Source organism: Oxyura jamaicensis, chromosome 18, assembly GCF_011077185.1.
Source record: "Oxyura jamaicensis isolate SHBP4307 breed ruddy duck chromosome 18, BPBGC_Ojam_1.0, whole genome shotgun sequence".
In the NCBI taxonomy this organism is placed as follows: domain Eukaryota; kingdom Metazoa; phylum Chordata; class Aves; order Anseriformes; family Anatidae; genus Oxyura; species Oxyura jamaicensis.
The window spans coordinates 6,563,334-6,575,912 of NC_048910.1; the positions used below are offsets into that span (position 1 = coordinate 6,563,334).

The 12,579-nt window shown below is 39.8% G+C and overlaps 2 protein-coding genes across 3 annotated transcripts in view; one reads left to right on the plus strand and one right to left on the minus strand.

Annotated features, from left to right (window-relative positions):
* ABCC3 (ATP binding cassette subfamily C member 3) overlaps positions 1–2,558 on the plus strand; it is a 48,376-nt gene extending 45,818 nt beyond the window's left edge. Inside the window, exons 29-31 of one of the 2 annotated variants that reach the window (XM_035342597.1) lie at positions 129–295; positions 1,306–1,500; positions 2,137–2,558. In XM_035342597.1, coding sequence (XP_035198488.1) covers positions 129–295; positions 1,306–1,500; positions 2,137–2,245 — 471 coding nt within the window. In that variant the 3' untranslated portion in view covers positions 2,246–2,558. Of the gene's footprint in view, positions 1–128; positions 296–1,305; positions 1,501–2,136 lie in introns of those variants that run through there. The other variant, XR_004755201.1, reaches the window with a different exon arrangement.
* A 700-nt stretch (positions 2,559–3,258) lies between these two features.
* Positions 3,259–12,553, minus strand: ANKRD40 (ankyrin repeat domain 40). Its single transcript, XM_035342607.1, has 5 exons — positions 12,264–12,553; positions 9,516–9,664; positions 8,176–8,652; positions 7,436–7,617; positions 3,259–5,822 (listed from the first exon to the last, which is right to left on the minus strand). The coding sequence occupies exons 1-5, from the start codon at positions 12,383–12,385 to the stop codon at positions 5,682–5,684; spliced, it is 1,071 nt and encodes a 356-aa protein (XP_035198498.1). The 5' UTR covers positions 12,386–12,553; the 3' UTR covers positions 3,259–5,681.
* Between the last annotated feature and the right edge of the window lie 26 nt (positions 12,554–12,579).

The following is a 12,579-nucleotide window of genomic DNA, read 5'->3' on the forward strand; positions in this document are numbered from 1 at the left end:
TTTTCATAGTGGATAAGACTGGAAGGTAGCCCACCTTCAATGCAATAGACACTTAATAACTCATATATTAATACCTGTACTTACAGCAGCTAAAGCACTTGTCTAATGGAAGCTTGTTTTCTATCCAGGATCCTGTTCTCTTTTCTGGAACACTGAGGATGAACCTGGATCCATTTAATAAGTATTCAGATGAGGAAATATGGAAAGCTCTTGAACTGTCTCATCTGAAGAGGTTTGTCAGCAGTCAGCCATCCATGTTGGAATACGAATGCTCAGAAGGTGGAGAAAATCTTAGGTAAAGAATGTTTGGATTAGAAACATACACTGAGCTTTCATTCAGGCCTAACAGTGAGTAACACTTGAGCACAGGTTTACACTGTAGTTTGTTGTGTACAGAAGTACTTGGCCACCAATTCCTGTTCCAAGAAAACCAGTAAGGGTCAAACATGTTATTGCTCTTCTGACTCTTCCAGGAATGATCTGATTCTCTTTTCCTGCTGGGAAGAATTTCTCCCAAACCAAAATCTTGTCTTATTGGTATAGAAAGAAATGTCAAGGTGTTATCAATAGGCAATCCCTTAACCAAGGTTTTGTAGGAAGGGTAATGCCATGGTAACATGTAACTTGTGCAAAGTAAAAGTCCTCTGCCTATACTGACACTTCAGCAATGGTTGTTTTCTGTTAATATTTTGGAAGATCCACGAAGAAAGCCATGAACTGTATGATAAAACATCATGCTTGTATATGCTGTATTGGCTTCTGAGACCACAGTGTAACCAGATTGTGTGTGATGGACGTTCATTCAGCTCCTTCCTTGTCCCTCAGAGACACTCAAAGGCAGTGTCTGAGGAGCTGTAGGGGGAGTATTCTGGGCTCCTTAGTTATTTTCTTTGATGGTAGAAAGGACTTGCAGCCTCAGAACTTTTAATTTTTTTTAAGTTCGTGTATGTCCAGTGTTGTTACACCTGTGCGTGTTTCTGAAAAGTCAGACAGAAGCATTATAATTATTAATTTCCCTGACTTTCGATGTAATGACTGAAAGGGGACATTTAGTGGCTTTCTTAAGTACTGGGTCAGCTAGTTAACAAAGTCAGTTAGTGAACAAACACGTGCTGAAAGTAGCTGAGTAATGCTGCAATGTGTATTTATTTCCTCTAGGGCTGACAGGCTGGGCTGTTAGCTAAATAATTTTTTTCTTGTTCGGTGACTTTATCTGACGAGTAATCTGCTCCAGAACAAGCGATTCTGAACAATGGAGAGCTAGGAGCAGCGGGGCCTCTGTGAAAGCCTTGTCTCTGCTTGCAGTGTTGGCCAAAGGCAGCTCGTCTGTCTTGCAAGGGCGCTACTTCGCAAGACAAGAATCTTGATCCTAGATGAAGCAACGGCAGCTATCGATCTGGAGACGGATGATCTTATCCAGATGACAATTAGGACTCAATTTGAAGACTGCACGGTGCTGACAATAGCACACAGGCTGAACACAATTATGGATTACACGAGGTAAAACACTTAATGGTGCATGTGTTGGGGCGTGCCAGTGTGCTGGGTACATGAAGCAGGGGCTAATTTGTCTCCAGATAGTCACACTGGTGCTCTTGTCAGATAGTACATGAGCAATGATGTTTAAGCCATATAATCCTAGAATATCCGGGCTTGATTTTGCTACTCTTGGCATAAGTTCTATATTCATTAACCAAACCTGTGTAAGCGATACTACCCAGTTGCATGAATGGCATTGTCAGCAAATGTAGGGATCTGTTTTTAACCAGCAGCTGCTGTAACCTTTTCACTTGTGTTGTATTAATTATTTCAAAACCTATTACTATGCTTAATGAGCTTTTTCAAGTCATTCCCCAAAGCCTCTCTGTGGCTTTGCAGCGCTATGTTTTACAAAGCTACCAATGGAACCATATTTATTTTTTTTCTGGGAGATGGTGATTGCGCTGTACCTTTTTTAGTCAAACAACAGTTCAGGGAGAATGTCAATCATCTGTTGTGCTTCAGTGTGTGAAAATAATTGAGCAAAATAGTCAAGAGAAAGATTAGAGCAGTATTTGCTTTGTGATAGAAATGGGTATCACATTTCCTGTGAGGAATTCTGACATATCTTTTACTGCCACCTTTTGTTTTGCACAGGATTCTCGTTTTAGACAACGGAACCATAGCTGAATTTGACACACCTGCAAACCTTATAGCATCAAAGGGTATTTTCTACAGTATGGCTAAAGATGCTGGACTAGCATGAGAAGACGACCCCTTGTTGAGGATTTTTTTGGTTATTTTTTTTTTTTACTGACTTGCCACAAAAGTGACTTGTGAATGTACTGTAATTTACAAAAGTTTTTGCAGTAGACTTGTGATATATTAACAAAGTATTTTACAACTATAAGGACCAGAAAGTGAATTTTATATTTTTAAATATTTTCTATAAAATATTTTGTTATATGCTTCTTTCCCAAAGAATGCCAAACACTCTGCCAAGAAAATGTACGTATCGCAAGACAATATGTATTGCATTCTGGTTTATAATTAGTAAATTATATTCGTGGTACAAAATACACCTGTTTTGTGTCTTATGTATAAGGGTTCATCGCTTTTGAAGCGGAAAGACAGGCCCGGCGGCTCAGCTTGAAAAAACAGTGAAAGAACATTTAGTTTCTGAGTGGTTCCAACCTGCTCCTTGCAGGAGGAAAGAGATGAACACATCAGCTTCAAGGCTGTGAGTTATCCCAGGACCTTTGGTATCCCTACCTAGTGAAACTTGAGGATTATTAATGATAAAATTCCTTCTTCAAATTAAGGGTTATGAATAACTTGTGTTTAAAACTACAGATATGGCTTAATGTAAATAATTGCACAATTTCTGACAGGTTAGTATAGCCCACTTCAGCCTGCAGGGACATGATCAGCACACAAGTGTGCCATTTTGTTCTGCCTCTCCTGTATGAAGTTGCCATGAGTAAGTCTCGACTTAAGCCGAACATGCATTCTGCATAGATGAGTATATTATTTCTCTCTTTCAACACTTACCACCTTTAATAATGTTATTTGTTACACAGAAGCATCTACCGTATTGTTAATAGCCAAGTCTCCTCAAATTATGGGGAGTACTGTTTTAAGCAACGTGTGCTTCTAGAACCTGACAGAACATCCTTTTGCTTTAGTTGTTCACTTCCTACTTGGTGTAGGAAGCACTATGGAAAACTGCCTGGCAAGAGGAAGTTCTTATGTTTTTCTGTAAGTAAAGTTCCAAAAAACTTTGAGAAGACAAAAATAATCATTTATTAATTGTTACAAATGATACTTCTTAAATTGAAACAAGAATCTGCAGCCAAGCATTCATTTGAAATTAACATTTCACATAGCAATGCACAGAGTAATGAATTATTTATCATACACAGTAATGTAATGGTTATACACTTATCAGATTAAGTTAGGAGTGTTAATAGTATCTTCTGTGTATAAACTGCATAATGTATAAAAATATTCTTCTGAATGCATAGTTATCTATCAGCATCTGCACAAGATTATTAGTGTAACAATGAAGGCAATCAGCCTAACAGCTGAGCTTTTCTCCATTACTTTTGACTAGTTAATCCACAACAGCTTGGTACCTTTATGGATTTAGCTGGCATTTAGAGAGCCGACGCATACACCACAGCTGTTCTGTGTGCCAGGGACAATGCAATAGACAAGGCATGACATAAGGAACAAGAATTTTATTATTCCATTATACAGAAGGTAATATACCAGCAGCATTTTAGTATAAGAAATCGATATTGCCGATGACTCACACCACATTTGACCTCTAACACTTTCACAAGAGGCTATTTTGTTGTGACAAAATGTTTTGCTATTGTCCTTAGGAGACCGAGCTTCAATCTAGGTAATTGATGCAGGAAATCTGGGTGTTTGCACGGCTCTGTGCTTTCAGGTCAATGCTGGGCATCTGCCTAAAAAGCAGATAGGGAGAGGGCTCCCCCTTGTGTGCCCACTCCTGCTGAAGCTGCTTCCCGCTGCATAGAGGACTATTCACTGGATGGGAGAGCGTGGGCAAACCTGGGTACCAGTTCCTATTTTCTTAGCTGTAATACAGGTGACAGCTCTGACTGCCAGGGAAGAGCGACGACTTCTCCTGTCCCTGTCTCCGAGAAAGGAGAAAAGGCTGTGGAGGACACCTAACGCCAGTCAGAGGAAGTCATCTTCTGTGAGAAGAGTGGTAAGAGTTTAGAAGGTTTTCATCTCAGCACTTCCTCCAGCTAGTTTGGGGGGTTCCCTTCTCAGCAGGCTACTGCTGTAAGACCCATTTCACAGGTCCATGTGCAATGTACAGCTGACTTGAGCTGTAAATTCTATCAGACAAGACACAAATAAAGTCCTTTGGTGCTGTAGTTTCCAAAGAAACTGGAGGGGTGGGGAGGTAAGAGGGGAGAAGACAAGCTGTGGCAAATTCAGTCCCATTTGGTATGTTCTGTCTGCCTGTTTATACTGAGTAGTTTAGTTATTTTATCTAATTCATAGTACATATTTACAGTTATGCTATCAGAATACAACTCTACCTCAAATGCAGATGACTGAGTAAATATTAAAATCCTAAAAAGTTAGATAAAATCCAGCTCACTGTTTTAAATACTTTTCAATTTATTTATATCAGAATTTCATATCACAGCAGCCTAATTTTGAATTTTATGGAACAAGAATAGTGTTTTTTTCAGTAAGCAATATGGGTAAACACAAGTCATTGGAGGAAAAAAAACAAAAAAACAAAAAAACAAAAAGCACATTGCATAGGAACATCAAGATTTTAACATTAGCTCAGAAAACCCTGGGCATTTCATTAGTTTCTTCTTACACAGGCAACTTCAAAGTTTCAATACATGGTTTTTCTCAGGAATGTAGGTGTAAGAAGTCAATAAAATTACAATTCTTGTGCTTCCAAAGGGGAAAATAAAAGCAGCATTGGAGAAATGTATTTTCAATACAGTAATAAAAATAGTATTTTAAATTGCACATGTCAATACTATATATTGACAGACAACAATAAAATGGATCTATGATTTTGGTTGAGAGCATATTTATGATTTGGATAATTACAGTCACTTTTTGTTTCAACCTGAGAAATAGGGAAAGGTGTAAACAGGTATGAAGAAATCACAGGTAATAAGTCACTTAATAGTGTTTAAACTAGACATAGTTTTGTGCTTCTTCCACAGATTTAAACCCTCCTGTTTTTTTCCTTTTAAACATGATCTGACTAAAAATAAATGATTTAGAAAGTGAGTGTTAATGGTAATGGACTCAGTACAAATACTAAATGGGTTTCGTGGCAGGTTTTTTAGCATGAGTACCTCTGCTATTTTATAGCAAATTATTAGAACAGTTTAAGGTAAGCCTTTCCCTGAGAGCTGCTACCTCTACAGTATTTCAAGATTATCTTTTTTTGTAAGGAAAGGTGTTGCATTAACAGGTATTTTTACCAATACTTCCTTTGCATAACCTACTTTCATATCAGACTAATTACTGTTAGGTTAACTAGAGGCTGTAATTGTGCATAACATCTTTAGTTTATTTCAAGGTTAACAAAATAGATTTTTTTCACATCATTAGCCCTTATAGATACTGTATTTCAAATATTATTTTAAAATGAGAGATACAAATATTTTGTTTTATTCTTTAAACAATTAGTATGTCAGTTCTGATGCCTTCTTGTTATAACCACTCCGTTCAGAAAGTGTTGGGACTCTGAAAAGGAAGTTTTTGTCGCTTACTGTTAGAACAAGCTCCAGTTCTTGGAAATCCTGTAGCCTTGCAACATCTTTGTCCTTTAAATAAATACAGTCAGTTGTTAGGTGATAAACTGTATGTTCAATTTAGCAGAAGTAAATTAAATAGTAGGTTTATACTAAAAGTATGTAATTATCCCTAAATATGACAGTTCTTTATAGTAAACTGGAAAGCAGATATCCTGCTGTATCTTATATTTGTTCTGGGATCCTATTCAGCTACTTGCCGAAGTGTGTTTTTAGAAGGAATGCAACACTGTGACAGCGAGTGCAAGTGATTAATGGAATTGTGCTTCTAAGATCTACTGCATGCTATATTCCTTGAGTATACTCCTCTGATCTCCACCTCAGCCCCCATTCTTCCCCATTTTGGTAATTCTTAGAAGCTTATGAATTGATTTCTTGCATCCACTCAAGAAGGTCCTGGACACAGCTTCCTCTAGAGCAGCCCACCAGAACCATCCTTGAGCTGGCTTCAGCAGCATCTTCAGAGACCAACAAAAGACACCCTCCCACACTACAACTTGAGTTCTGCTCCCTCTGCAGCAGTACTCTGCTGCTAGACAGCATTCAGTAGAATCAATTTTGTATCACCGCAAGGAACAGTAAGTGCCCTCCAATCCTACCAAGGCAGTCTGAAGTAACGAGAGCTGGAGATAGTCCCTTCAACAACAACTTAAGTTGGCAAGTGGTAGAATTGCTAAAGTCTTTTTTCCTTTTCCACTTTTTGACTAAGAAATAGTAAGTCATCTCGTACTCGGTGAAGATGCAGTACACTGAAGTCTATTTATTAATCCAGTGCTAATCAGGTTAGCTCCACAACTGAAGCTAACAATGCTGTAGAGGCATTTGAGAGTGAAAGAGAGGTGAACCATTACTTAGTAAAACATGTCAGCAGGTCCATTTTCTGTCTGCTGCACAGGTAAATGTCACAGAAGTGAAAAAAAAGTTAAATTCTGAGACCTGCACTCAGAATATTTCTCAAATACTTTTTAAAAAGGACTGTGTACAGTCCTTATTGAACTAGAAAAACTCAGTTACATGCTACAGGGCTATTAAACACTGCTGACAGGTCACAGTAGCATGGTTTTGCACTGTAGTATGTAGTGGAGAAATCAGACATAAAGAGGGGTCAATACTAAATGTTTATGGAAGGAAATGATAAAGAAACTTGAACTTTTTAATACAAAAACAAACAAACAAACAAACAAAAAACACTATAAAGTGCTGAAAGTTGAAGGGAGTTTTTAGTTGCCCAGTTCAAAGTGACCAATCATGAAACACTTAGAATATAAATAGTAATAATAAAAATTGGTGACTGGTTAACATATACCTTCTGCAAACACTGCAGTTGACTGTTATGGAACTTTGGTCAGAACATTAGGAAGTCTGAAGGAATCTAGAACGCTAAAAAGACTACAGTGCTGTTTGAGTGCATGGGTCATAGGTGAAAAATGCACTAACAGACGCAACTAACCACTTAACTCCTCCTCTTCAGTGTTTCAGTCTCTAAGACAGTGAGCATCGCTACAAACTAGTATTGTCTTTTTGCAACATGGGCATAATGCAGGTGATAAATGAACTACTACTTTTCCATGTTAACCTAAAAATCTTTTTTATTAGTTACTGCATTCAAAATTAAGAGTTCTTACCTTTCTTAGCATTGTATTTGGTAATTTTCTGATCTTCTGTACATGTTCAGGGTTAACACCCAGCTCACGGCAACTCACTCGGAGCAGTTCCTTATAGGTCAGCTCTTGTCTGTCCAGTTCAATTTCAATGAAGTCATTTTCTTTAAGACTAGGATTTTGTATTCTAACTTTAAGCACCAGTTCTATTCAAAATAAAAAGGTACATTCATAGGCAGATGTGTAAAAGAATTGGAAAAAAATGTACTAAATATTTCTACATTCCATTAGCCATGTTTTTTTTTTTTATCATTTGTAATAATACAAGAATCCCCAAAAAGCAAACTACCGGACAATATCCCTGTTTGGGCAGGCATTATTTACCCACAGAAACGGTAGATCACCTCAGTACTCAGGTCTTTCTGCAGACTGAGCCAGCCGAGATTCTCTCCAGCTGACCGGTTACGTACATTCTTTATTTGAAGGGTATGTCATTTACAGAAGTGGATTACCCTGGTTTCTGTAAGCTTTCATAGCATTTGAGACAAACAGCAAATGTTTTCATCAATATTTTAATAATAGTTCCCGCAAAAACAGCATATCTGCCTCTTAAATTCCCTTCAAATGTTTCCTGGATGCCTAATGCACAAAAACTTGAAAACCTAGAAGTACTGTGAGTACACATAATGCTGACTAGTCCATTTTCACTGTCCAAGGTGAGAGAATTTCTAAGAAAAGGTGAGAAGAAAGGCTTTTACTGTTACCTTGCATATTAAGTGGAAAAGCTCCTGTGAAGAAAACCGGCTGAAATGTGGGAACAGGCCCTGTGCAGGAGCCGTTCCCTAGCTGAGGTCCAGGCTGTTTCGATCCAACTGGTGAAGGAGGACTTCTGCTCCAAGATGCAGGTGTCTGGTAAACGGGGCCGTTCTGCACGGCAGGATTGGAGCATCGTGGTATGGCGCAGCCTCCAGGCAAGGATGGTGCAGCTCCCTTACTGCCTGCTGCCTCAGGAGCAGCATTCTCCTGCTGTGCTGATGCCCGCGTGCACGTCTCCGTGTCGGGTAAGGGAGAAGAGTCAGGATCTTGCGATTCTGCACACAAGGTACTCCCGTTCACAGAGGGATCTGGAATATTGTTACTCGTGGTATTATAAACGTAAGGGAAAGGTGGGTTAGCCAGGTAATTAGGGATGATTGGCAGTTCTGAATCATTTTTTAGCTCTGGGAGTTCATCATCTTCCACTGTAAAACAAAAAAAACAACATTACCAAGAATCTGATACAAATAATTCTGGGGGTGCTATTTCCTTCTAAATATTGCCTTTTTTAAAACCTTTATTTATTTTTAATCTGTAGCCAGCACATTGTTACATGGTGGTACAATGGTATCATCTTCATAATGTATAAGGCAATGAAAAACAAAGGGTAATATAATGTTTGATATTAAGGCAGGGGATAAAAGGAAAAGAACACACAGTCCTGGGAGAAATGAAACATTAGCAATTCAACAGCTGGGAGACAATAATGAAAACAAAGACAAAGGAATACAAAGTGGAAGAGAAAGGTTGCTAATCAACAATATTTCAAATTACTTATCACTTCTTGTAGCAAAGCCTACTGCAGCAGTTACAAAATGCAACAAAAATGCTCTTGCAATATGTTTTAATGAGCTGTTTCTCCAGACTGCTAATTTTCAATTTACTGAACAGTGTCTGAACTCCATAGAACCACAGGAAAATTACTTATTGCTCATACACCGTAAAGGTTTCATACAAATTGGAGATATTTTCCCCTGTTCCCCTTTTGAAAATAGGAATTTGCATCTATCTGTGACTTGTTTAATCATATATTTTTTTCAAAATATAGCTTTTACAGTTTTTCAGTATTTAGGGAAAAAGACTTGGCTAGCTGGGTATGGAATTTGTTCTTAATCCTTGCTTAAACTTTGGTTTCTCACTAAGCAAACACCCTAGAGATCAAGCCACAGCTATTATGGAAACTTAACACAATATTTGGCAATGCAAAATAAGACTGGAACATAAGTGCTTTGCAGAGCCTCCTCCTATCATCTTTAAAGAGCACGTATCCCATAGGCAATAGATTTACCTCCCAGCATCTTCCTAATCTCCCTCTTTGACGTTAATTGGACCGGCCTTTCTCCTTTCTTGGTGAGGATCTCCTTGTCGGCACCGGAGTGCAGCAGGTAAGCCACCACTGGAGCATGGTTCCGTTTGCATGCCCAGTGCAAACAAGTCCTGCACATGGAAGATGTTAACACTGTTTGAAATACCAAATTACAGCAGACTGATTTCCACTCATTCTTGCTGCATATTAGAACAAGATCTAATGCATGCCTAACATAAAAAAAAAAGTTTCAATAGCAATGCCCCTTGCAAATTTGCAATGCTTTTGGAGCCTGCAGTGACAGCTGCTGATGTAGTTTTCCCTTGCTCTAATGATCATGATACCAAGTTACCACAGCAGTGTTTTTAAAGTTCAAGACATCCTTAGTAATAGTACTATAGACTTAGTAGACTTACACATTATATATAACCTACTGTATAGTCTTCACATTTTTCCTTAACCTGGGTTCTAGTGGTGTTTGACCTTTCTCTAGCTTTTACCTTTTAATTCTCTAGCTCTAATTAAAGGAAACTTTTCTGGGAAAAAAAATGAACACAGTTAACTGTTCTCCAAGGTGCATATTTGTTTGTTTGAAGAATCAAATAAAATACAGCAGAACTAAATAACATACTTGTAATGGAAAAAAAGTTTCAATTGAAAGTCAAGCTCCAAAAAGTTTTTTCCACTGTGATTTTTTTTCTTCGTGAAAGAAACAGAGTCAGTATACTGCAGTTGCATCTCGAGCAATAACATCCAACTTGGTATACAAAATTCCAGTCTTTTAAATTTTCATGTATAAAAGGATATATGGAAGGAAAGAAAGAATCTGATCTATTGGAGGGGTACGGGTTAGACAAAACCATGAAAGGACAAAATAACTTGCAAAACCCTGGTCATTGTTATGTATTCTGATCTAAACTAGACTTACCCAAAACAAAAGGCTTATTTCTACAATTTTTTCGTACTGAAATTAATGCACCTCGATGACAGAACACATCTTTGAATTAAAGGTAATGGCACTAGTCACTGCAGCAAGTGTTGTTATTATGTATAATTAAGTCTAATTGAAGTGTCATAGGTGTCAGCATATGCGTACACATTTTTTTCTTCACAGACTATCCTAGGAACTGTGTTGCCAATTCTGTGTTTTAAAGAGCTGATACTGCTAACAATATTATAGAATCCTGTACTCCCTCTCCATGGTTGGGCTGTGCATGTCAGATAGAAAGTACCATTTTAAAATGGGATAAAATAATTTTGTTAGCAGAAAGTATCCCTAAATTCCCACAAAATCTGAGACAAGCTTCAAGAAATTCAGACCAGGTTAGGGTAGTTTTGCTGTGCAGTGCTTTCTGGACTTCTCACAAATATCTCCTTAAGTGTCAATAGTTTCCCTAAATTCAGAAGTAGCACACTGCTGAGTCATAAACTAGTTCGGACCAAAGTGGTGGGAGAAAGTGCACAGCATGTGTCAATATTTGCTTTTACTGCTCACATGATGACCCACCCTCCACTGAGGGTTATAAGCTGTTTCTCTTTGTTAAGTCCCCAGGATTTGTGTGGGACCCTGAACGTGTAAAACATGTGCATGTGTTGTTTGTTTGGAAGGTACGTAAGCCTCAACAGCACTGGCCTCATGTTGGAATCCACCCTGAGCATTTCATGTGGTCTCATGCAGAGAGGTAACGCCTACCCTCAGCCCCAGCACGCATCCAAACCTAACTACGCAGCACCTGTTAGCATCAGAGATGGTGAGAGGCTCGCTGGGGAAACTTAAATTCAACAAGCAGACTTCAATAACAGCAAACTTCCATTGGTTGTCAAAATTAAAAATGACCAGATCATTATTCTTAAAAATACTTATATTTTATGTTAGATTGCTTTCTTTCCTAAGTGGCTGTCTTAGATACAAACTAATTTTGACCACAAGCAGCTGCTTATCCTACACGCTAAGATAATTCAAAGTCTTAAGATTTTTACGAGCTCCGGTTTTAATCGCCACACTTTGAAAGCTGCCAGTGTCCCACATTTCTCAAAGTTACTGGTCAGGCTTTCACCGGTAAAACTTTAGCTGCTTTCTTAATTTTTTTTTATTATTATTATTATTTTGTTTTATTTTTTAATTACAAGTTCAAGCACAATGCAGCAGGGTAACTACAGGCTGGGTTAACTTCAGGAAAACAGCCTCTGCAACTGCCTGAGCAAATCCTGCTTCCCATGCCACAGGGTCCGGGGGGTAGTCCCGAACCTCCAAGTGTCAGGACAGGATTTTACAGGAAAGTCTCGGGTTTAGGGTTGTCAGCTGAAGAGAGTTTGTGTGTCACTGAAACAGCCTGAAACTTCCCACATAAAATGGAAAGTCATTTTCAAATCTGGTTTAGAAGTTAATAAAATAAGCGTGGTTATAAGAGAACACATCCTGGCAAGCTGAAGTTTACTTTCTGACGGCTACTTCGCTGCATTGCCTTACGTTCTCCAAAAAACTGGAGAACAACGACCTGAAGAGGCACCAAGGCACGAAAGGCAGCTGGGCAGAGACCTCGGGTTTTCAGCACCCGCAGCCGCCTTACTGACACTTTTCTTGGAACAACGACGCCTCCCCAGGGGAGCGCCTGGCAGGGGCTGACGTTCTAATTTCGCCCTAAATCCTCGCTGCCGGCGCTGTGCCCGCTTCCCAAGCAGGAGCGACCTGTCCCCCCGCCGCCTCCCCCGAGCCCCGCCGCCCCTCACCAGCCGTTGACTTCGTTCTGGGAGTTGGGGTCCACGCCGAGCCCCAGCAGCCTCCGCACCTCCTCGGCGTCCCCCAGCGCCGCCGCCTCCCGCAGCCGCTCCTGCAGCTCCTTCGTCTCCATAGCGGCCGGCCCCTTGGCGGCTTCCCCCCCGGCCGCTACGGCGCCCCCCGAGCTCGGAGAGCCATCCCCCGGCCGGGCCCCGGCTCCCTTCGCGGGGTGTCGCCCCCCGGCCGGCCTTAGGGCGCCCCGAGCCGCCCCGCTCCCCAAACTCTGCTGGGGGACGCTATTCTCTGTGACAACCCCGGCCTGGAGCT

Coding starts and splice junctions, on each gene's coding strand:
- ANKRD40 (XM_035342607.1), bottom strand. CDS start 12,385: ATGGAGACGAAGGAGCTGCAGGAGCGGCTGCGGGAGGCGGCGGCGCTG. Junction 9,665..12,263: donor CAGAACGAAGTCAACGGCTG/GTGAGGGGCGGC, acceptor TTCCATGTGCAG/GACTTGTTTGCACTGGGCAT. Junction 7,618..8,175: donor TTTTCCACTTAATATGCAAG/GTAACAGTAAAA, acceptor TATTTTGAATAG/AACTGGTGCTTAAAGTTAGA.